The sequence below is a fragment of the Meleagris gallopavo genome, chromosome 2 (assembly GCF_905368555.1).
Source record: "Meleagris gallopavo chromosome 2, MGAL_WU_HG_1.1, whole genome shotgun sequence".
Lineage (NCBI taxonomy): Eukaryota > Metazoa > Chordata > Aves > Galliformes > Phasianidae > Meleagris > Meleagris gallopavo.
This window is the reverse complement of record NC_139405.1, coordinates 57,075,045-57,100,583: the sequence shown is the minus strand read 5'-3', so window position 1 is coordinate 57,100,583 and position 25,539 is coordinate 57,075,045. Positions and strand designations below refer to the sequence as shown.

Here is a 25,539-nt window from a genome sequence, read left to right as displayed (position 1 = left end):
GGTATCACTGGGATCAGAGCACTGTGAACTCCAAGAGTGGCTTATACAGGAGTAAGCATTTACTAACCCCCCTTCTGCCTTCCAAATAAAAGTGTACAGTTTTCAACATGAAATAGAGTCAATGATTCCTTCCAAAAAGTTTCTTGTATACTCCTGAAGTAGGAGGAATAAAATATAATAATGCCTTGCAGGTAGTCAGAAACTATCACCCCAATCATCTTCTGACTGCTGTGGCTATGAAATGGACATTTTATATTAAAGCCTATTTTTCCTGTAATTACTTGAAAATAATGCTTTTGTTACATCATAGATCAAAAGCCTAATAATTTATCTCATGACGAAATAGAGATAAATATTTATTTACTTAGATTTAAATGTCAGTGTGTTAATTTGGAGTAACACTATTCTTTACGTAGAAGAAAAACGCATAGAAAAAAACTCATTCAGTAATCACTTTAAAACACTTCTTTCCAGAAGCCAATCTGAAAAGGGGATGGAGAAATTGGTTTCATTTCAAGTGCTCCAGTCCTTTTAAGTGAGTTTTCTTATTTATTTTTTTAATGTTATGGAAAATTTATCAGAAATCCTAAGAAATTCCCACTTCTGAGGTGAATAGCCTTCTTAAATTTATAGCACACAGGTAAGATATCAGTAACCTTATTTTAAAACTTACCCAGTTATATTAAGCATAGCACAGAAAAAAATTTTTCCCTACTGCAAATTCAGATGGAAAATCGTAACCAAGAAAATAGGATTATAAATAATCTACAAATAAAATTTGAAACATTAAACCTTTTATTAAAACCTGTCTCTTTGCAATGGAATGAGATTGATAGTATTACTCAGTTTCTACATTATGCATACAATGTTTACATTACTTAAAGTAGTTTGGAGATAAAAACAAAATGCGCCCAGTTTTATGGGGAAAAAAACCTCAACACTTTATGAGGAAATTTGTTCCTGTCACGAAAATGTAGTTCTATTCACAAGAATAACACTCCCAATATGAAGTTTTCCATTAAATCAAGTTCTTTACACTTTGATGTTATATTCTTGATCAGAAGCAAAAAAACTGTTCTAAAATGTAAAGATCTCTCAAAGGATGAAATTTTCATTTTCTCTGTCAAAGCACAACTGCCTGCCACTGCCCACCCAAGGCATGAACATACACACATGCTTGCCATGGATGAATCCAGAAAAGTTTCCACTGCATCATTCCAACAGCTAAGACACACCCATTTCTGGTGGAGGGCTCCAAACTATTTAGCTTGAGAGTTAAAAATAACCTGCTCCTGATAAAGTTTCCCAGTGTATGGAAAAGAATACATATATATGATGTTGGGTTCATTTTAAGTCTTTCTTGTTGTAGTATACAACTATCTATGATTGTGGAGGAACTAAAAGAAATGTCTGATGTGAAGCAACCACTGATCAGTGACAATGCTAATTTGTCCTTTCCCTTCCCCAAACTTTCGTATACAGACCTACACCTTTAATACATTTCTCTAACTCAAGTCAATCAGTGGAGAGTTTGCCCAGAAGCATTCTATTAGCGATACTCAGAACTGCAATTCCTCACTTACTGATGGTGATTTTTTCTGCATTTGCTTTCTACTAAGCATTAAAAAAAACCATCAAAAGACACAGAACAACTGCTCTGAAACCTCTGTGCCACCATTTGGAAGATTCCCAGGTAGTTTCCATGAGCACCACTTTGGGGATCAATCTGCAAAGCTACAAGCTAGTTATTATAGCATGGATTTATAGGTGGTTTCTGTAAGTCTATTCTTTTCCTGTAATGAAACTCCTCTGAAAGCCCATCCTTAGAATCTCTATTTTAAGATTTTTAAGGCTGTAAAAAGTTCTTTGCAAGAGCCCAGATGTACACTCCATGCAGCCAAATGGAGCCATGACATTGCCCAGAATTGGGCAGTGGTCTCCCATTGAGACATGCAGAGATCTTCTGGATGAAGCCACACTGATCTGAGGCTCATTCTTCTGCTGCATTTCTCCCTTGCATGAGCTGTTTGTTTTCTTTCATCCCTCCCATCTTACAGATGATGGCTGAATCCAGACCTTGAATATTCACCATCTAATCCTCACTTTTTTTTTTTTTATTCTCAAAATCATTTGCTTTCTGCAGTAACTGTGCATGTTGTATGTATGTTGAAAGTTAACAATCTCCTCTGAGTCTCACAAGATTTTAAAAGAAGTTATAAAAGCATCACATTGCAAAGCAATGATGAGAAGTCAGAAGGTGAATGCTGTCCTTGGAGACCATGGACATATTTTAAGTCACAAGGGAATGGGAAAAAATGTGGTTCAAATTTGAGTTTTCTTCTTCCATTGCTTTCAGTTATAGATCAGAAATCCCAAGCAGTGTTTAAAAACTTTCTATTTTTATTTTTTTAATCTGTGCCTAGATTCCTGGCAAACCTAAAACTAAAACATTATGTCGGTACATATCTAATATTCATATGATTATAACACATTGCAAGAGGGTAAATAATCTGTTAGTCAGCATACAGAAAGGTTTGTTTCTGTTTTGTTGGATTTTTAAAATTTTATTTTATTTTTAAAGACTTGGCTTCTTTTTAATTTTAAAAAAGAAAAACAAAATCACCACTACTCAAATGTATTCTTTGGAGGGATTCAAATCAGAAAAAAAAACTGTACACAATGAGCAACAAGGGACCAAGGACTTTTTTTTTTTATGTCTCTGAAATTATCTCAGGGTAGCTTTGAGAAGTGGCACATAGTTGGATTAACCTTTGATTAACATAATGAAATAAGAATGTGATTTGGCAGGCATGTCAAAGTGAAGCTTACAGCTCTGAATTAATCCAGTATACAAGGAATTGTATATTGATATTGATTTGCTCTGAAGTGTTATTTTCTTGTGATCGATTATGCTAGGAAGAAAAAAAAAATAAAAGGAAGAGTTATTTCAATATTCTAACAATAGATTACTGTTTACAGTACTTACAAAGCCATTCCCATCTTCATTCAGGAAAGGATATGCCTGCATCAAAGCTCCGACAACAATGTTGTACTGCTGGCTGTTTGGATACCTGTAGAAACAAGGTCAAAGAAGGAGTCGGTGCTCTAAATGGTATTTGACACTGTCTGATGGCCATACTGATGCATATTAAACTGACAAAACATTCCCAAAGTATTTCTAAGACTATCAGTTCCCCTCTAAATAAAAAAGAGAACATCTTGAAGATTTCATGCAAATCTTATGTCAACTTCAACAGGTTTCCAGCCTTAAGCTTCCTCTGTGTAAGAAAGCACATTAAGAATATCTTTACATTCATCTGAAAATTTAATTCTGCACCCAATTAGTAATGACCCAAAATAAACCTAACAGTGTTTACTTACAGTGATCCTGCTAGGTACTTTGTCATGTCTGCTTGCAAACAGTCAACAATCCTTATTCTCATACTGTGGTCAGGGTATTTTTTTTCTCCTAGTACCATCTTGACATCGTAAGGAAAATTTGGTAAAGTATAAGAACATGTCCTACATCTTGCAGAACATAATTTCAGATTTCCACTGAAAAAGATTATATAATCATGAGCACTTCTTTGATAAGGCAAACAAGAATGAAGGAAAAATACAATCAAAAATTCAACACGAATGAAAGTTATCGCTGTACATATTCAAGGCTTACTGTCTTCATTTCTACATTTTATGTAGTACTCATAAAAGCTGCAATTAAAATATGTGGTGCTAAAATCAGATGAAATGCTATAATCAGTCCACATTACACGAATTGCCACTAAGTGTTCACTAAATGAAAGCAGAAGGCACAGCAGAAGTAATAACTGGGGACTCGCTACCACTGCAAGATAACCATCACCTACCTTCTTTTATAGTGCATTTCCTACAGTCCTTCTAATTTACTAGTGATTGTAAAATGAACAGCTTAATAGAATAAATTATTATGCAAGATATTAGCCGAGATTGTCCTCCAAAAGGGGAAAGCAAAGAACAGGATAAGGACAGTTAATCAATGTAATGACCAGAAACAAAGCACACTGTGTGTCACCCACACCTACAACTCTAAGAAGAGCCATCAGCACTATGTGCAAATACCACACCTTAGCTGGTGAAAACCTGTGACAGGAAATCCCCACTAGCTGTCAGGAGTGCTCTCCTCTACAGAAGTAGCAAACTGACGCTGGAAAAACACGAAAAAGTAGAGGATGATTGAGCTTGAAGCATCTAAAAGATGGTCCTAGCACCCTCAGACAGCTTCCCAGTACTGGCAGCCCAGAGCCAACAAAGGAATTTCAAAATGGGAGGCACCAAAAATAGCTAAAAACTCCTGTTATACATATAGCTCTGCAATTTATTTTTGCTTTAATTTTTAAATTGCAGAGAGTGATTTGGAAGCAACTAACAAGTTTATAGAAAAAACAGTTTCTGCCATTCAAACATTCTGCAACCTGCTCTGGGTGACCCGTGCTGTAGCACGGTCCTTGGAGTAGATGTTCTTTCCCATCTCAACCATTCTATGATAATAATAATATTAATCTTTAAAAATGCTATCATTACAGATGAAAAAAGTATCTGCTCACACAATATTAATATACAAATATCTACATCTGATCTAATGATCTGGACTCCCTTTATATTCAGAGAGGAAACATTATTGATAGATGATGGAACAACTGAAAGACATCTAAAATCAAACCAGCTGTTCTCATCTATTTCTCTCCAGTTATTTTTAAGGAAATTAAAACAGTCATCACAGTTATTGAAATCTACACCTTATACACCTACAGTTAGTCAATCACCACTTGGTAAGAGAAAGCTCCTGTCATACGAGTCTCTACAAAGAAAATTAACTCTATTCCAGACAAAACCATGGCACAGAGGAACACACTGCTATACTTCAGTCAAGACAGTATTTAACTCCTAAAACTCTCTTTGGTAGCTTCTAAACAAGGCCTGCTGTCTTCACTGGGAGGTTTTTCTGTCTAGCCTCTTTCAGGGAAGAAAGTAAAGAAAAAGCCATGGCAGCCAACATCTTAAGGGTGTTAACTGCAATACCAAGGGACAAGCATCTGTAATAGCTTAATTTATAGCACTTTGAAATACTATTCTTCTGTGAGGCAGCTCATTTTGGGCCCATACTTATGGCCTCACTATCTTATTGATTAAATTAGTAACTCCCTACCTTGCTAACCTTTTTATGCTACCACGTCTCAGTGTCTTTTAATATAAGTTGGTAGCTTGCAGGCTTGTGAAAGCTCTACAGACATTATACAACTGTACCAATTTCAGCACTACTGAAAACTGATGCAAATATTAAAAAGAAAAATTTAAATACTGTCACCTGATCCTCATATATATTAATCACAGTAGCTATTAGTATTCACAGCACTACTGTTTACCAATCCAGAATTGGTACAAAATTGTCAGGGATGCAGCATCTCCAAGTTCAGCAGCTTTCGTGGGGCACAGATGGTTAACAGTAGATGCAAACTGTAGCAAACTTGCATAAGTACTGTAGCAAACTTGCATAAGTACTTTGCAGTCTCACAACACACAGGAAAAAAAAAAAAAAGACAAATTACACACAGATCCATGCAGACACATTCTAATGTTTTTTTGGTTACAAATAATTAACAAATTAAAACAAATAATTAAAAATGAAAAAGTTATTTTGAAATTACTCAGAAATCCTCACTATGCAAATAAAGTTCATATGTTCAGTGTAGCATAAGTTAGGAAATTTAAAGCCTACAGGTTTGAATCCTGCACTTTCACCAGCGTCACTGAGGACACTGATGCAGCAGACAGGCTGCCAGTAACTAAATATTATTTTCAACAAACTGTCATGTAAATAATAAAATGGCATGGGTTGAAAGTGACTTCAACGATCATGTAGTTCCAACTCTCCTGCTGCAGGCAAGGTTGCCCAGAATTAATGACTGAATAATTTACATTGACAAACTCCACTTAGAAATGTGGGGGGTGACTTAATTGAGTCCGAGGACACTCCAAAACTCAGTACCACTATGTAAAACAGCAATTACTAGGGCAAACTTGAGCCCAATGCTCATCCTAAGTTCCTGATAGAAAACTGAGAAAGTATGCTAAGAATAGATTGGATGAGACTTGGGCTTCTGTATTCAATAAACCTTAGAATACTAACTCTGAGGGAGCACGCTTGATTTGTCAAGTCACCCAGTATGTATCTGAGGAATAAAGGAATGCCACTTTCTAATACTACATTGAAGTTAAAAGAGTTTTCTTCCAGGAATTTGGATGACACAGGACATTCCAGTTTTTCTCTACCACCTCAGCTACAAGTTAGTTTTCCAAATAATTATAGTGACTTAATTCAAAAAAATAAAATGTTGTTAAGGTGCCATGATTCCTTGGGAATGCTCCCCTCCACCAGGCCCTCTGCATCTGTCAGTACAAAAAAGGTTCTCCAAATTCCATCTCATGCTCCAAGTTTCTCTTTACTCTTTCCCAATACAGAATGTACTTTGTCACTCTCCAAACAAGATCAGAAAATTCCTTTAATCTCCATGGTGCAAAATATTTGACATTTTACTAGCTTTCCCAAAAAATCATTGCTGTAGGGCAGTCATGTTACGTATATGCAGTAATATTTTTAAATGAAATACAAGCTTGTTTGGAAAATGACACTCTAAATGTTATTCCCAGAAACAATCACTGGCATGTTGGTTTACCTTGAAGAACAGTTCAGTTAAACTGCACATGCACTTTGATTTATGCATATAGCCAAGAACTTCCTTGTTAGCAAAGAACAGAATTACAGTTAGAATTTAAGTACAAAAATGCGGCCTGCTTCCAACTTGAGACACAAAGATAAAATTAAGATCCCAAAAGGTACGCTGCTGTCTTTCCTCTCAGTCTGTGAGACATTTGACATTGCAACTAAGTCAGCCCAATGACTGTTGCAGTCTCCATTATCCCCTTGCCGTCTCAGGTCCTTTTCCTTACTGGTACTGGGAATCCTGTTGCTTTGCATCAAGTTATTTCAAGAAGTCATAGAAGAGAACAGAAAAAATAAAATTAAATAAATAAACCCACATCTACATGTATTATGTAACCCATGGGACTCCAAAACCCTGAGGATATCTTCTTTAATTGCAAAAGAGACAAAAGTTCATGCATCTACAGTGATGGACTCCAATCATTCAAATAAGTTTCCAGATGGCTCAAGTCCACAAATCTATGGTATTCATTGCTGCCTGTTCCATCATCTTGGGTCCTAGCATCTTAGAGGACATCACAGCTAACCAGAACCCTACTCATATTGGCGGCTTCCTATGTTTGACACACTATGAGTAGTCTCACAGATTCTTTTTGTCTCTCCACAGGGACAGGGCTAGCCTCTGAACTGAAAGTCAGCAGAAGGTTCTGCCAGAAGTTCCATAGGTTGAAAAATAGTCCGCGCTGCAAAGCCACAGAGTGAGGAGAGAAGGCAAGGAAGCCCGAAACCTACAGATGTGAAGGAAGACTCTGCAGTTATATGAAGTGTTCTGTTTCCCTAACATACATATAATATGCTTTTAATCTTTACAGCCTTAAATGTTGACGTACAGTTATTTCTACCAAAAGAAAAAATAACAGATGATTAAACACTATTATTTCAAAATACAGTTCTATTCTATTCACAGTTTCAAGGTCTGTGTTTAAAGACTTCTTCATGGCTTTTTCTTCATGTTCTTCACTGCCATTTCCTGCTTCCAGCACAAATACGTAGTCCCTAGAACTAGGGGTTTGCAATCTACATAGTGCATGATGATGTCTTTTATTTTTTCAATTGCCACTAAACATGGGGGCAAGTAGACTGAACAAGTTACTTGTAGCAACATTATCCTTCAGCAAGCTAGCGGGAACTGAAAAACAACACAAGATAGCTATCCATTTTCCATGGCTGTTCCAGCTTTTCCTGCAAATCGTTCCTACAGAATTCATCAGACTCAGCATGAGCGTGAAGTTACAGACACAATTAATCAGCTTAAAGAAAGTTTACAGAATGCAAACACAGGCTTCTTCTAGAGAGTCAAGATTTTTTAATGGCTTACGTTCTCAAGAGTTCTATTACCGAAGTGAAAACTCTGTGCTTTGGTTTCATGCTAGCACAACAGTTGTAGGTTACAGACAAGGGAAGTAGAAATGCTCCTTGGGGAATCTGACTGGCAGAACTGCCATCTAAATCAGGATTTTTTAAAGGTGTTTATTTGTCTTCACTCACATGTGTTTTACAATATCCAAATAACTTTTATTTGTTTCTGTGACTTTGCTAGATCTTGACACTGCAGTGCAGCTAGTAGTTACTATTGCCTTCAAGTCTCGGCTTATTTCTAGTATGGAAGACAATTAACAAAATCTTCTTTCTTTCCCCCTCCCCCTCCCCCCCCATGTGTGTGCGTATGTGGAAAACTTGCATCATATACGTATATTCAGAACTGCTGACCTCAAGTGTTCAAAAACTATGAGATCAGTTGTCATGACTTCATATTAAGGCAAATATTACGGCAGCAAGTGGGAAATATTGAGATATTTTTTGTTTGTTTGTTTTAGTTTAAGTTCGTATTCTTAAGCCTCCCTCTGCAATGATAGGGAATTTGAATTCTCACATAAAGAAGACTGAGAAAAAAGTGAAGCAGCAGAAATTCTTGCAACCTCAAATCCAAATCCCAAATTTAGACATTTGTCCCCAAATCCCATATAAACCAAACCCAACCCAACACAACCCAAGTTTCTATGAAAATCAAATAACAACTGAATTTATGATGAACTGTTAAAATCAACCAAATAAAATGAATTATATATGACAGTATGATATGTAAAATCTACTATTAAAAAAAAAATTGTGGATTCAGAAGTATTAGAATAAATGCATGGAAGAAAGACTTAATCAATGTTCTAAATAATGGGCCAAATGCAACTTATGCTTCTGGAATCTCTAAGCATCAGTTTTTTGAAAGGTGTAATCAGAGGAAGCAGTTGATATCTGCACTTCCAAAAAACTACGAAGTACTTCTTTTCTTCTGCTTCTGACCATCATCAGAAACTTTGCACATCTGCTTGTTTTTTAAAAGGCTATTTTTCATGCTCATATGAACCAGCTGGAAAAAAATATAATATCCACTGGAAATAGTTCTCACGATCTCAACAATACAGTTTCTGCGTTGGAACAAATAAACTATAAAAGGTACATAAATGTGGGAACATTCCAATGTCAAACTTCTTTTAAGAACTATTGTTTCATATGTGCATTCTTAAAATACTAAATACAGACCAATAATATTGATGTAGGGATAATGGCATCTTGCAATTCTGTAGGCCCACATTGACAATTTTAAATAAATTCTTTAAAAGTTATTAAAAATATAAATTATTAAAAGTAAATGAAGCTGAATTTAAAATAAATTTTCCAATTTGTTCATGTATTAACACCTTGTAGGCCCAGGTTTATTTGGATAACAATCATGTCTTCTAAATCTGCAGCAAATGAGAAGTCCAAAGCTGTCAAGGCTGGATAGAGTGTCTGTTAGCTTGTTTATGCTCTCAAACCTGCTCTGCACAAATGACTTGAAGGCATTCAGACTGTGAAGCTGTTGTACTGCACTTGAAAGCCACAGAGCACATTTTTATAGGAAGAACAAATGTACAAATAAAGCTGTACTAGGGCATCACTTAAGGCAAACATCTGGACCGTCACACTGGAAACAGCAAAAAGAAGTGATGTGTTATGTGTATCCTTTGATAAACAAGCACCCTGAGAAAAGGCAGAGAGGACAGAAACCAACCAATAAATGCTGGTTTTCACAGCAGTGTCAGGCATTTACAAGCAATGACAGCCTCTGTCTTAGCAACAAGATAAACATGAGGCTGCCAGGAGCCATGAGACTGCTAGCACTCCGATAGAGAAGAGCAGGTATTGAGGAAATGTATTCGTTGAGTTGCCCTCCACATGCTATATTGTAGTCTTCACAGACAACAACAAGGGAACAAGAAGTTCTCCTCTCTGGAGCCCAACAAAAAGGCTGCCTGTTTCTGTAGTGTTAACAAAAATCTATTCTGCAAGAAAGATAAAGCCATACAATTGCTGCAGCCACTTGCTGTGGTTTTGTATCTAAACACTCTACTCTGCTCTCTTAGTAATGCAGAAGTTGTTAGAACTACCTACAGAGGTAAGATACAGATAAATTTTAAGCCAACTCACCAGCATTAATAATACATAAAAGAACACATTATTTCATTTAAAGCAAACCACACTGAAGCTATAACTTCACAGGTCTTTTTACAAAAAAAAAAAAAAAAAAAAAAAAAAAAAAAAAAAAAAGAGAGAGAGAGAGAAAAACATTCAGATTGGAGAAACAAGGAGACAGAAGCTACAAGTCAATCAAACTGAATTTTTAAGCCATCATTGCTGAGGTAACTTAACCCCTGCCAGAACTGACTGAAGGATTGCTCATATGAACTGCTCTGCCACCAGATAAATGGTGAAAGTGGGAGCGCCCATGAAAGAGGAGTGGAAGTTTTCATTGCTCTTAGTTGCTCTTCAAAATCTAGCCAGCCTGGTGAGAAATGAGTTTATATCCCCCTTCCTCTTCCAAGGAGACAATACAGAGTGATTAGTACAACCACCACAGTTTCCCTCTCCCCATTAGTTAAGATGAGAGAAGAGGATAGGGATGGGTTGGGAAAAACAGACAAACAAGCAATGCACGGACTTTAAAAATATCAGATTTAAAACAATATGGGGGGAGGGAGAGAAGGAGAAAAAAAGAAAGGAAAAACCACTAGTTAATCTAACAAATATCAGATTAATATTATATACCAAAATGCAAAAAAATAGCTTTAATTATTCTGATGCAGAAAACTGCTATTACCATGGCATGTAAATCCGTAGACTAAAACTGGGTGTGAGGGAGAATGTGTGGAAAATCAGTTTTCAGAGTATATATATTAGCTGAATAAAGCAGGGATTACATTTTATACCTTAGGCTAAGAACTCATCTTTATGATCAAACCAACTTCTTCTGTTCCCTTAATCAAATTTGTAAAGCAAACACCTTGTTCAACTCTTCACAACCCGTTCATAACCAGCATTACTCCCTCAAGAATATAAAACATGAAATTTTCCATCAGTAGCTGAACATGCAATAAAAGAGTACTGGGAGTGGGAAAAGAACTCTAAAATAGTACATTAATCAGTGGGTCAATTCATAGGCATACCTAAACAGCAGCATTCACCTCCAAAAATAGTATTTAACTAGGGATGAAGCTAGTGCAGCAGTTAATAGATGCCAGGGATGTTCAATTCCATCTGCAGACCTAATCACTCCATTAAAACAGCTGTTTAGGAGGAAGACATTTGCCAGCTACTCATCTGACCTTTAAAGAGAAACCCTCATATGATTTGCTTGGGTCTTCAAGATTATAAATCATCACAGCTCCACTGATTTTCTGCCACTTCACCAGGAGGGTCACTTCCATTTACAGCTGCCTTTCTGTCCTTCACTTGTGCTTCTTTGCCCCAAGGTGAATTTGCACTGCTCTTTTGCAGTCCCTTTCCCTTAACAGAGCATTATGGGCATTTGAAATCTTTATACTGAGAATATTTGCTGAGAACATTTCCCAGAGCCAGCCTATTCTGGGTGAGGCTGATTCAGACAGCGCACTGGAAACTCTTTGAACAACACAAGGCAAATTACTCATCATTAATTAAAAATAAGCATCTCTTAGAAGCAGAGGACAAAAATCATCACTGCAAGAAGTATTGGTGGTTTGTTCCATGGATTTAAATGATTTGGACTTGTTTCACTAATAACTGCACTGGCAGGAGCTTTGGAATTGGATTTTTTTGTTGAAATTTTATTCTCTTGAAGGTCATAGTAAGACTTTATTTTAAAAGCATTAACTGTGTGATTCACTATGCCACCTTCTCTGTTCCCAGACAGTTTTATCCTTATTTCTTTTTTATTATTTTAAGTGATAAAATAGACATTTCTATGGAAGGACCACTTGAATTGGAATGGTGAAGGTATCAGCCATGTGTATGGGGGAAAATAACAGCTGGGGGAGAAATGATAGCTGGGGGGCAGAAGGGGATGAGCAGCCAGAGCCTCCCAGACAAGAAACTAGTTGCTGTGGAAGATAAACCGGACTTTTCTCCAGTAGTAGCTGAGCATCTCACAGGAGAAAAACAAATCCTCATCTTGCTTCCAGATTTTAAAGAGGCTCATTTTGATACAAGAAAAACAAGGGTGCAAATGAAATGGGCCTGCCTACCTTCCCAAGCACTATATTTAAAGCACCTTGAATACATGGATTTTTCTTATAACCATATTCCAGTCAGTAATGAATAGTTTGCAAGATTATTACTGAAAGATATGGAGAAAAGAAAATTGTTAAAACTAACCAATAAAAATAAACCCATACTGTGCTGTTGGCACAAGGTAACTGTAAATTAGTGAGCAAGTACAGAGGATAGAAGACAGAAAAAAACTAATCTGACCTTTTCACTCATCAATTCTACTGCAATTCAGCTTCTGCTCTTTTCTAAATATACATGATGCTGATATCATCTCTCAATCAAACTCAGTTCTATTACCCAACTCTGAAAAGTTGAAAGGAAAACTGTAAATAATAAAACTACCTAACAATATTCTAATTACTACACAGTAACAAAATCCAAGAAAATAAACCTCTGGCTTGCAGGATAACTGCCACCTTCTTTGCCTGGTGTTTCCCAGTCACTAAGCAAAACTGGCAAATACTGCATGCAGAGAGGGGAAAGAGAAAGGGAATTACACAGTATTCAGTGGTAATTTATATTCAGCTAGAACTTTGGAACCTTTTTTTTCCCCATCTCTTGAAGGCTAAGTCTATCTTGAAGCTTTGAATCAGTTTTACATCACTCCAGCCATCCTAACACCTCTGTGAACACTACCCAGTCTCACATCTGTCTGTTCCTGGTTATTTGCTCCAACTTCAGCTAGTCACTTGCTCCAAAAACTTCTGATACCTGCTTCACTATATGCCAGAAATCCGTACTCCAAAGCACTTATTTCCAATTTCACCTTTGCATCCTCCTCTCTCCCCTCCTCACTTTGCTGTTGTTTCTTCTTGTTGTGCTGATAGGAAGCAACATTTGACAGTTTTACCCTGTAATACAGGGGCTATTGTAATGCTGCCAGAAAACGACAGCCTTCATCTGTTGGGTTTTTTGAGTTATAGATCAGAAGAAGCTGGTGACTTTGTTAGGTAGTTGCTAGAGACTCCCTACTTCCCTGGATTTTTTTTTTTTTTTTTCCACTATAATTTGCCTCATCAAAGTTAAAGCTACATAGAAGCAGGAGACAGGATAACAGATATTCTTCATCAACAGTACATTATGTACAACAAGATGTCCATCAACAGATTCACTCTACTATGAGATTCATGAGTCATTCTCTAGTCATTTATTGAACCACATAAAAAATTTTCTGGATGAAGCCACCAAAGCAACATTATTACCAGTTTCACTACTTTAAGTGCTGCTGCTAAAGCCTCTCTGAGAATTGCTAGATCTTGTCTTAAGAAAAGAGTAAACCTGTACTGATACACTAGATCTTCCACAAATTATGACACTTTTCTTTTGGGAAGGCATAACTTTTTTCTATGACTCTTCAAAAACTCTTAACTGCAAGAATGCTTTGTAAACTGTTCCAGCCTCAACTAAACTCACATGAAATGCTTTTGCTGTAAGAGACATTGCTGTTGGCCAGATTTGTATGGGAGTTTCCCTTTTTCATGAATCAATGCATCTCTAAGTTTCCAGCCATCCAGTTAAAATCAGAGAAATCTGATACAATCCTTCAGTGGCTTCTACCTTCAATCACACTTGGAGGTCCAAGGCATCTTGACAATTACTTGGTAATGTCTCTGTATGAGCTTCTCATACATACATAAACAGCTTCTGCTTGACTCAGAAGTTTCCCACCTTTCCAGTGATGGACACAAGATCCTATTTCCTAATTGACCTAATCCAATCTGCTGGAAATGCAAATCATGCTCGGTGATTCTTTACAAGGCCATTACTGCTATATATTCACTTACTGCATTTGGAACTATGTCCTGTTAACAGCTTTGATTTTGTTCCTAGGAAAGGAATTGAACTAAACTCAATTCATATGCAGATAGAAGATGCACTGAGGACAGGGTGAAGAAGTGGACAAGCAGTAGTGCACCCTCAAGTGCTAGGGTAGCATTCATGAAAATAATGTCAGGGAAATACAGCTGACAGTTCTTGGAAAATCAGCAGCAGGGCAGGCAAGGTAGTTTATGTTCATGTGGATTCAAGCACCACTATCACAGTGGGACTGCAGACTCAGTCATAGGTGATACTAGCAAGAAACGTTCATGTGGCAACAGTGCTCATCCAGTAAAAATTGAAATTCAGCCTTACGTCACAAAGCAACACAAAATGCAATCTAATGAATGCTGTGGGTCTATGAATTTCTGTTTCTTGTACAGAGAGAATGGAATTATTACGTTATCACAGAACCACAGAATGGTCAGGGTTAGAAGGGACCTCAAGGATCATGAATCTCCAACTCCCCTGCCACATGCAGGGCCACCAACCTCCCCATTTAATACTAGACCAGGCTGCCCACAGCCCCATCCAATTTGGTCTTGAGCACCTCTAGGGATGGGACATCCACAACCTCTCTGGGCAGCCTGTTCCAGCACCTCACTCTCTCATAGTAAAGAACATTACTACAAAACAACATTTCCTAAATACTGTTTGAGTTAGAAGTCCTGAAATGAAGTCATTCTTACTAGACCTTGTTCAAAGAACATTCGATAATAACTGCCTCAAAAACTTAATACAGCAAATACAGAAAGTTTCAGCTAAAGTGAAAGTTCAGGAGTTCGATAATACTTCGTGCAAGTTGAAACTGAGTTCTAGAGCCAGAACTGGTTAAACTAATGGTAGTGTTCAGTAATATTGATGCTCGTTTGGTAATAACTGTATTTCACATTTAACATGCTGTTAGAGTCTACATTTATAATAATGATTTTTTTTTTTTTTAAGTTACAGTTATAGAGCTAGTAAATATCAGATCTAAAGTACTACAGAAAGAATAATTTCAATCGGACTGATGTTTTCTGCATGTACTCACCCACTGATCTCTGGAAGGGTTGGTAAATCTGCTTCGCAGACATATGCAAAAGATTGTATCCCATGTTTTTGTTGCTTGTATTTATTAATCAGGTCCATTAGCACTGCTTGGTGCCCAATCTTCTTCACCAGCTGCTGCACCATACGATCATTCAGAGCCAAGAGAGCTGCTCCACTTACTTCTTCTTCTGCAGATTGAAGGGGATTACAATCACTGTGAGGTAATTTTGGAGCTATAGAGACATCCTACATGCCTAAAAACACGGCGGTGTTTTGGGTCAAAGTCAAAGATACTTTCTACTAATGCTATGTCTCTTCGACAGCTTTAAAGAAATGATGTCTTTTAGGTACTGTCCTTTCCAATGCCAGAAGCTCAAGTCAGTGTCCAGTGTTCTCTTCCAGCAAGGGAATGCTATGTCTGAAATGCACAGAAGCAGTGAATTAGTATTACACTGCTTAAAGTCAGACCTTATTTTGACCGTAGCAGATTGTTTTTTTTTTCTCATAATGAAGAAGAGCAAGGAGCACACAGCATACAAAATGTTCTCCTAACAGTTTCTCCTGTACTATTATAGTGTTTATATACACAAACACCCTCTGAAATAACGCAACTGTAGCAGTATAAAATAGGCCCTGTAAAGCTTGTTGCACTGCCAGCTGTTTCTCGAGAGAAAGTGCACCTCTTTACAAACAGCCTTAGACTTTCCCCCCTGCGCTCCTCGAAGACCTCATAACGAACTTGCAGTTATTTTAGACGTATTACACGGTTGCCAACCCCAAAACAAGCTAAGCAGACAATTAAAAGCATTTAAAAAGATAAAAGACACAGAAACAACAGGAATACTTACCGCGAAACTTAGGAACTAGTTCTCCTAAATTGCTCTGTCTCAGCCAGTTGCAGACTTGATCCACAGACCAACTTTCCATATTTAGGTGTCGCACAGTTAAGTTTCACTGGGAAGTGAAAAGAGAAGACAATTTTCATGCTGAACTAGAAAAAAAAAAATAGAAAAAAAAAAAGTACTTTGCAAATGCACTTATGTTTACATGCTCTGAAAAAAAAAAAAAAAAAAAAAAATGAGGATAATCCAAGAAATGCCTGTCGCGAATGGCAGCTTCCTTGAATCTTTCTTTCTTCACATCCTCTCTTTTCGCTTCTTTCCCTCTGCTCCCAGAGACAGCCTCATTCCTTATAAAACACGACCTGCTCCAGCACCATTAACACCCAGGTTTCCATACAGAGAGGAAAAAAAAAAAGGGTGTGAAATTCACCACCACCAAGCTCATCGGGAAACGGTTGACATCTTAAAGAAAGACACACACACAAAAAGAAAGACAACCAAAAACATCGCATAAAAGTCTGTCGTTTGTATGCTTATAGAACATCAGGCACATTAAGTCCCTCTGCACAACAAATAGGTAGCCAGGTAAACACTTAACGGCCAATTAACGACAATTAGAAGCACTAAAGCTGCCGGCGCGGGGAGGGAACAGTTCCTGCTGGCAGCCTCTGATCTCATTCCTCAGGCAACAGCACGCCCCGGGACTAGGTGACCGACACCACGGCGGGACGGGCACATCCCCGGAGTGCCAACTCTTTGACAGTAGAAAGCTCTCTGAGAATGATTTTCTTGTTAATGTGTCTTAGCGCTACTTCATAAAGGAGCACCTGATGCGCCATAACTGGACAATATTAGAGCAAATCATACAGGCAAGATTTTTCAGATGTGAACATGGGTGTCTGAAATTGTCAGCCAAGTACTTCCTTGCTCAAAACGTGTTCATGCTCAAAACACTACCTGGTCTACTAGCTCCTAGGTTACCAGCGTTGTGGTTGGTGCCCCATCCCTGGAGACTTTCAAGACGAGGCTGGATCAGGCCCTGGGCAATCTGATCTAATTGTGGTGCCCCTATGCATTGCAGCGGAGCTGGACTAGGTGGCTCTCAGTGGTCCCTTCCAACTCGAAGGATTCTATGATTCTATGTCTGCATACACCCTGTACCTGCTGTCAGAGCAACATTGGCAAACCCTTGCAAACCTCAGCCAGGACCTATTTCATTGAATTACCAAGAAAAAAAATAAGTAGCACAGCATCATTTCCTTCAACAGCAGAGATCCCCAAAATAGACACATTCAGATTATGCTGGTACACTTCAGCATCTTTCAAGGGTTAAGTTTAAGGGGGTTGTCTTGCTGAATTACACAAGTGGATTTAATTTGATATGACAACAGTAGCCATACAACTCCTCCCCCAGGCTAAACAGCAATAACAGGGTGTGAAAAGTCATTATTTGCTGAGAACTCTGGTGTAAATTAAAAATCACACCTTCTTGTCACACTTTTTACTTCATTGCAAAGAATAGGACTTAAAAATTCTAAAAAAAAATTAAAAAAAAACCAAACCTTGAAATATAAAACCTAATGCAAAGCAGAATTATACTTGCCTTGCTAACCAGTAAAAAAATAAAGAGATACATTAAAATGGTGGAAAGAGTCATTACTCCACTCTAGAAGAAGGTTTGTATTCTGGAACAGTTCCTGCTAAAGCAGACATGGAGATGTTAACATTTCAAAAAGCGTCAAGCAAACAACAACCATGCAAAGCCACATACACTTTTATCACTATGTGACCAACTCTACATCACAATGTCCATTTGCACATGGAAATGTAGGTTGTGCACTTTAGAGGGAATAAAGTGATGACAGTTTAGAAGCTTATTTAAAGAACGTAATATTAAGGGTCACTACACACAAACTTCAAAATGTATTTCAAAAGTGCTTGCTCAATTCCTTGCAAATATTCCAGATACAGGAGCTGGGAAAATAGCACTCTAGTCTTCTATCAGCATTCACTTGTGAGAAAGAATCTATGGCATTGCAGACTACAGATACATTAATCCTTAACAGACCTCTACATGACTGTCAGTGAGGTCACAATGAAGGTTTTAGTGCATTTTAGGACAAGAGTGAGGAATGTGATGTGTGCACTCCTCTACGTCACAAATATGTGACAAATTTCGCACAGCAAAAGTCAGATCTCAGCATTGCAAGTGTGAAGTTTAGGAATTGATACATATCATAAATAAAAATAAAGTGTTCCCTGTGTGTATTTTTGAATTCTATCTTAATTCATTTTTATCTTTGTATGCATTGCAGAGATGTATTGTTTTCCTTCCACTTACCCCCAAACTACTACAATTATTTAAAACAATTAAATCCAAGCTACAATACGGAAAGCAGAATGTCTAATCTTGGATACAGTACATCAAAATGTGGTAAGTTAGCAGGACATCAGTTATCCACCGATCCTTTTAATAGTATAAAGGGAAATACTCTATGGGGAGCACCTTTGCCAGGCTCCTAACAATTAGGAAAATACCAACAGTTTATTGCTGATGGTTATCAAGTACATGGTAGCACAAAGCATCCGTCTGAATGTTTACAGAAGCAATTAAATGAAGCAATGTGAGAGAAGGGAAAGAAAATTCAAGTATCAGTGCAGGAATAAATCTCAAAGTGCACACTTCTGTTCTCTTTCCCATGCTCTACTGTAGGATAGGTAGCTGCAACACAAACTTAGAGCAGACACAATGGAAAATCTGCATCAATTCACAACACACCTGTTAGAGAAGTTCTAGGAAGAAAATTTGCACAACCATAACACAGATGCAGATGAAGGGGTAAAAGCCAGACAACACTTCTAAACCTTGATCAGAGCTAAAAAGAACACAAAGATTACTGGACTTGTCTGTCAACTGAGCTGACAAATTCCTCTGCTGTAGGAATTAGTTCTGAAAAATATTAAAAAAACAACTCTCTCCTTATTGTATTTGCTTCTGATTAAATGTGAAGCTTCTGCTATCCACATTTTCACTAGATGATCTTTAAAAGTAGTTTTATCTATACTATCTACAGTGCTACTGGGAAAATGTCACACCTCGACTCAAGTACCAACTTTTCTCTGTTAGACCTTGCAAGTTATTTGGCAATTTGAAAGCAATAAAAGAAAGTTAACTCGACTTGTTTTAAGGTGATTTAATACTCATACAGACGAGACTCTGTCCAATCTATTGCCAGCAGCAGTGCACAAGCCATAAAAGAAAAATATTTTATTTTTTATGAACACAACTTCTGGAAATAAAGCAACCGTAACATAGGATCCATCTTTTTCAACTTAAAAATAATCCTACCAAATTAAAATACAAGGTTACTGCATATTGAGAACAAGAAAAGATCAAGTAATTGTTAAAAATTCATAAACCTCAAAAATGAAATCTCATATATCACAGAAAATGTGATCAGACTGAAGGACGATACAGGAACTGCTTCAAAAAGATAAAGAAAAAAGTTATTTATTCTTGTAAGAGAAATCACACTGACTTCTTTTTCCTCAGAGTAGAAGTATGAATTTCTCACCAGGACCACCAGTACTTTCGATCATGTCACTGTTTGTGCCTTTGCAAAGGACTTCACCATCTATCCCTGAGCAGTGCAGAGACTTCTGACATATACACCTTGCAATAGAATTCCATAGAAATCTAATTGACAGCCATCATAATCCTGTCTCTTCTTTGCAGTTGTTCATAGGCTCATGCAATCAGAAGTTCTGGCTAAGCTGAAAATATATGTGTGTGTATATAGTTCTTATATGGGTGGTTTTCGGATGGATCAGTCCCTCTAACTCCCATAATAGATGGGTGAAAATAAATGGTGGAACTGTATCCCTAGATTCACTTAGAAGTTGTATAGGTAAATAATGCGTTATAGCAATTGAGGTTTCTGTTTTAATGAAACATTGATTTATAAAGTTAGGCCATCATCCCAAATTGTGAGTAACACGAACCTTAGTGAAGTTTTTGAGCTCTCCTGGTGTTTGATCAGCTGCATGAATCAGAAGGTAGAGAAGGGGTGAAAGTTACAGTAAAGACAAATGAGAAGTCTCTGAAAATGAATGAATTGGAGTCACTGGTAAAGACAGATGGCTGTGCGCAGTCAGTATATGGTCAGCGACATCTTGCACAAAGGTCCCTTTCAGATAACCATTACGTAACTGGGAAAACTAAAGATTGCTGCACTTTATGAATTGACAGAATGCTCAGAGCTTGTCAACTCTTTGAAAGAGTCTGTGTTTAAGACACAGGAAAACAGGTCTGAGTAAGTCTGGTGCACCTCTTATTTTGTTTACCTGTTGGGTGCAGGAAGGTAAAGCCTTGAGGCTTTTGTCTGTCCCAAACAAAGAAGGCGGGGTATCAGGAAACAACCTGTGGAGCCTGCTGAGGATGGTTGCTTGTGCACAGCCTTGCAGCACCTTGACCTTGGGCCTGGAAGCTCTTGAGGTGGTTTGGCATGACTGTGCTCCTCATTCTGCATGGATAGGCAGCAAGGGATATGCGAAATACACAGCTGCCTGAGCAGTGGGCGGTCTGGAGAGCTCCTGGAGATCATCTTTGCCCCTGTTTTACCAACTTATTTTAGGAGCTGAGAGTGGGGTTGCAGCACTGAGCTGTGCATATCGCCTCCTATAACTTTGACTTGCTATTTTAGCATCACCGAGGATTGCTGAATTATGTGATTACTAGCTGCTGACAGCACTCCACCTCCAGTTTATTTATCATATGAAGATGATGATGAATAACTGGGTTTTAACACATTACACGATGCACATTTTTTTGTTTTGCTTTCTACAGTTAACTCCTAATGATTGTTTCAGTCATAGGTTTTTGTCCCGAGAAGTTTTCTTGGCATGCTAAACCAGGTGAGTTGATATGATTAAGCTTAATAGTAAAAATAAAACAGGCTGTAACATTGGCCTATTTTACACACCAGAAGCAGCACCTTTAATTTGTCACCCTTTGCCACAAACTCTTCAAACAAGGGCATTCTAAAGCATGGACCAATAAATGTATTGGATTTATTTGGCTAATTTATGTCTAGGGTGTACACAACTCACTTCTTCAGGTTGTAGTCCTTATGGTTAACCAGCTATGACCACAACAAACCAGTGCCCACAGCCTGAGTGTTATTGTCTCATTGCATACAGCTGATGAAGCCACATCTGATACAAGATCTTTAGCTGAAACCACAAGTGGAAACACAATCAGCCATTTCTATCTGTAAGATTGAAGGAGGAAACTGGGAAGTTTGAACATCACTGTTTGGGTTAAGAGAGTGTAAGTAGGATATAAGTAAAAGAATTCACAGCTTCTTCAGAGGACTGCTTTGTCCTACTTGTCCCCTTTTCATCAGCAGCTTATTTATGATCAACTCAAAAATCAACTACCAACCAACCAAAACAAAGAGAAGGTCCCATATATAAGGATCGTATGTAATCAATCATTTGTTTTAGTAACACTGGTTTAAATTTCCCAGCCTAAAGTTATCCCGGCATTGTATTTTTAGACTTGCCTGTCTCAACTGGCAAATCTTCTTCAGGAGAGGTTTCAGTGGTGGAAATTTCAAGGGAAAGTTAGCACTTCATCCCAGGCTTTAGATTGCTAGAAAGAGCACATTCAGCCCTGTACCCTTCATGTTATGGTCACCTAATGATGTTAAACTTTTTCCAAAAAGCTAGAAGACATCGGATCTGTGGTTCAGTCTCAGGCAGTTACGAGGCATGTGGGAAAAGGTAAGAGTTCAATGATTTCACTTTGTTTCACTCACTCTGTGCCTCCTAAACCTACACATTTTATAAATAAATCTTTTCTGAGTGTAGGTCTTGTTTGCATTGCACTCAGTCAGACTGAAGTAATACAACACCAAAAGAGGTGTGAAATTCTTTGGGATATCTTAAGTAGACTGTTAATTTCAAAACATCATTTCACTTTTAAAACGCTAGTAATTTTAAATAAATACAGATTCCAAACAGCAATACATGAGTTATAATGTATTTAGTTATACACCCTGGTCAAATACATAAAAACATATTTTGGTCTTGAAAATATAAAATGCGAAAAGTATTACAATGCTAGTCAATAAAAAATATCTAGATGAGTAAATTTCACATTTCCAGTTTTGAAAGTGGCTTACATTCCTTTATTTCTGCCCTGCCTCTCTGTATAACTGATCATAAAGCAGACTTCTTTTTCAACTCTAGTGTTGATATGGAAAAAAAAGAGCTTTTACTGCATTTGTACAAACTTTGATAGTCTGTTTGTTCAAATCCCTAAACTGATCATGTTCACATGGCTCAGCAGTCAAGGGGAAGTCATATGTCAAAAAACTTTTTTTTCACATTTTATTTTTAATCTAAAGCATTTGTCACATTGGCTTTCTTAAACAAAACCAAGAATTTTAAAAAGAATAATAATACTAAAACACTCTGCTTCTACTGCCAGTCACTTTCCACTCAGCAGACAACCCGGGGCAGCTTATTTGTGACAAGGTCAGTGTTGTCACGTTCATCTGCTTTTCATCTTTCTCTGCCAGAACTCAGAAACATTCTATTTTGAAATAATTTTTCCTTCCTAAACATAAATCAGTATATTGATATTGCAGTCATTGTTTTCACATTTGTGTTATCTTTGACATAATAGCAAAGGAGAGTATGGGCGACTTAGTTGCCCACATGAAGTGCTTTTCTTTGCCACAAAGAGATGTTAATGAGCATTTATAGATGCAGTAGTATACAAGTAGGTATGCAGGCTCAAATTCATATTTAGGAAACCGTAAATTCATAACTTTTGTGATCAGAATACAACAAAACTTATTAAAATTGTTCTTTTTTCATATTTGAATGAAAGAGCAGAAGAATAATTTCCTGTAAGACCTAAGATCTCAATAAAAATGTTGTATTAACTTGATGCAAGTAAACTGCCTTGGAATTGTTAGTCCTATGTCTCACCATATGCGTTAATAAATGTAGCTGCCAAATACAGTTCAGGTGAATATTGAAAACGACATTTATGAGACACACTGTGACATGGAAACCATGGTTATTGAAGAAAGATGTTCAAAGATGAACATGTTTTTGATCCAAGACTGTGTGATAGTTCACAAAATAATTAAAAAATAAAACCCTTATTCCTTTTCTCACTGTTGAATTAAAGAACAAGTCCTCTGTAGCCCCTTTTCCTTCTGGATGCTCTGTTGCTCAGATGATGTAAGCACTGGTGTGCTGTTCAGAACCAAGCCACAAAAAAGAACTGTCCTTGTTCCCTGATGCCACCTCCTAATATTTCCTGCTCCTACCGTCCCCATCCCTCTCGTCACTCCAAGCTTTCTATGACCCTATGAGTGTCACATGGGACAAACACAATGGAAAACTCAGCAGATGGTTCTTTTTGTGTCAGGTCTGACTCTTGTCTAGTTCATTGTAGAGTCACAAAAAGAGCTCTACTGCTAAAAAGAAGGTGGTGACACAAAGATGGCAGTGAGCTACAAGGAGTTTATGTGGGAAGACTTCTTCATTTTGGTAGCAGTGTTGGCTTGAAAAATCTATCAAGCTACTGCCTGATTTCAATAAGGATATAGACAAACAGCAATTTGGGAAGGAGATGCCCTGATGTGAAACATTACTTCCAGCTGCTTATTATTTCTTGGCAGGAAAGATGTTAAACCCAAGCTGTTTGGGTATTCCCATATAATTTCAGTTCAGTTCAGAGTTCAGTTTAGCTATGCAGTACGTAATCATTAGCACAGTATGTGTGGTACCTTAAATTATCACAGCTGTCTTTACAGTGACTCTGATCAAACCTTAACATGCCAAGATGATGAGTTTTGATCATTTATAGAATCATTCAGATCTCCATATTTCCAGTAATTCTTACAGATGACATTGGTGGAAAAGTCTACTAAGTGTGGATTGCGGAAAAGCTAGGCCTCCTGCAGACTTGGGTCTGATTTGCCTCTGAGATCCAATGGATAGTTCATCCTACTTGTTTCTGGTTGTTTCTGCAGTCCTGGTAATGGCTGGTATCAGAGTATTTCTGCTTTTTTGAGAGTGACAGTGCTGCTGTTGTCCACTCATATTAAGACTTCTGAAAACAGCATTCAGCAGATTCTAGTTCAAAGCAGAATAGACTCAGTCTTTAGGCTTGAGGTGAGTCGTTGGGGCTACATTTAAATATTTGCACCATAAATGGAGTTCAGTGTTCAGCTGTGTTTCCTGCAGTTTAGGAATTCATTGGCTCATTACTCCCCTGTCTAGGAACAGTCAGTGGAAGAGAATGTGTTCATGACTCTTGGTGATACTAACATGAAACCATGGCTCAAATCCTCTTTGTTAATTTAATCCAAGCTACTGGACTCTGTACTGATATGCTAAAGGTGGGCACACAGGCTTCCTTACCATTTTGATGTGAAAGGGATTGACTTTAACAATAGGTGAGGAAAGGAGATAGAAATCAGCATTATTAGGAAACCTGAATACTTAAAGACTTAAAGACTTAATAGACTTAAAGTCTGTTGGTATTTGGAATTTCTCACATTACACTTGCAAATCTTGTAAGTATGGACAAATATATATGTTTTTTAATTATTATTATTCTTCCCCACATTTTTTTTCCTCCTTAAATGCAGTTGGAAGTTGAAGATCTTTACTATCTTCAAATTCGTGAGCTGTCCTGCAAGAACGTGGGTGCTGGAGATCAGACATCCTATCGTAACTCTGTGCCAGTTCAGCGCCGTGTAAAGTTCTGTCTAGGGAACAGCACAGGATGGATTCTTTGTGTACAGAGTGTGATTCTCTGCAGAAAACAGAAGTGTGTTGCTCTTCATTTGACATGACCCACCAGTGCCATGGGTCACCAACCAGCCTGTGCTGTGCTCTGGAGTTCAAGGTGAACGTGGGGAAGATTCAACATTGTCTTTGTCCTTCAGTCTGGCACTGAGCAGGGAGATGTTGGGGGAAGTACAGCTGCAGACGTAGTCTCCAACCAGGTCATGACAATTACTTGTGGTTTCTTTCTTTTTACATGAAAAATCTAACAATATTAACATGGTTTTGTCTATTGTATTGCCTTACTCTACATCAGCTATCGAATGTGTGTGTTTTTTCTTACCATTGATATAGATACATCATTGGCAAGTAAGATTAGACGGTTGAATGTATCCTTCTAACCTTAAATCTTATGAAATATCTAAAACTTAGCTATATCTTAAAAGGCTTAAAACAATTAATGTTGTGACTTAAGGTAATTAAAAAGTGTAATTAAGGCAGGCAAAGTATAGCACAATGATTGACTGCTAAATGAATTTTCAAATGCTTCCATACAACAATATTTCTATCATATTTATTCCATAATTTTTCAAAATTCTGGTAGATATGAGGTATATTATCAATTATGTTTTAGAAAGCTGTGCGAATCCAGTTTTACTGAGAGGAAATGATTCGCTAAATTCCAGACTTTGTCTCTTAGGATCTCTTGAC

The 25,539-nt window shown here is 37.5% G+C and overlaps 1 protein-coding gene across 1 annotated transcript in view; it reads right to left on the bottom strand.

Annotated features, from left to right (window-relative positions):
* The window catches only part of SAMD3 (sterile alpha motif domain containing 3), a 33,987-nt gene extending 17,386 nt beyond the window's left edge, over positions 1-16,601 (bottom strand). Inside the window, exons 1-4 of the mRNA XM_085217326.1 lie at positions 16,021-16,601; positions 15,174-15,360; positions 3,382-3,555; positions 2,987-3,071 (exon numbers count right to left, since the gene is read on the bottom strand). Coding sequence (XP_085073452.1) covers positions 2,987-3,071; positions 3,382-3,555; positions 15,174-15,360; positions 16,021-16,099 — 525 coding nt within the window. The 5' untranslated portion in view covers positions 16,100-16,601. The remainder of the gene's footprint in view (positions 1-2,986; positions 3,072-3,381; positions 3,556-15,173; positions 15,361-16,020) is intronic.
* Between the last annotated feature and the right edge of the window lie 8,938 nt (positions 16,602-25,539).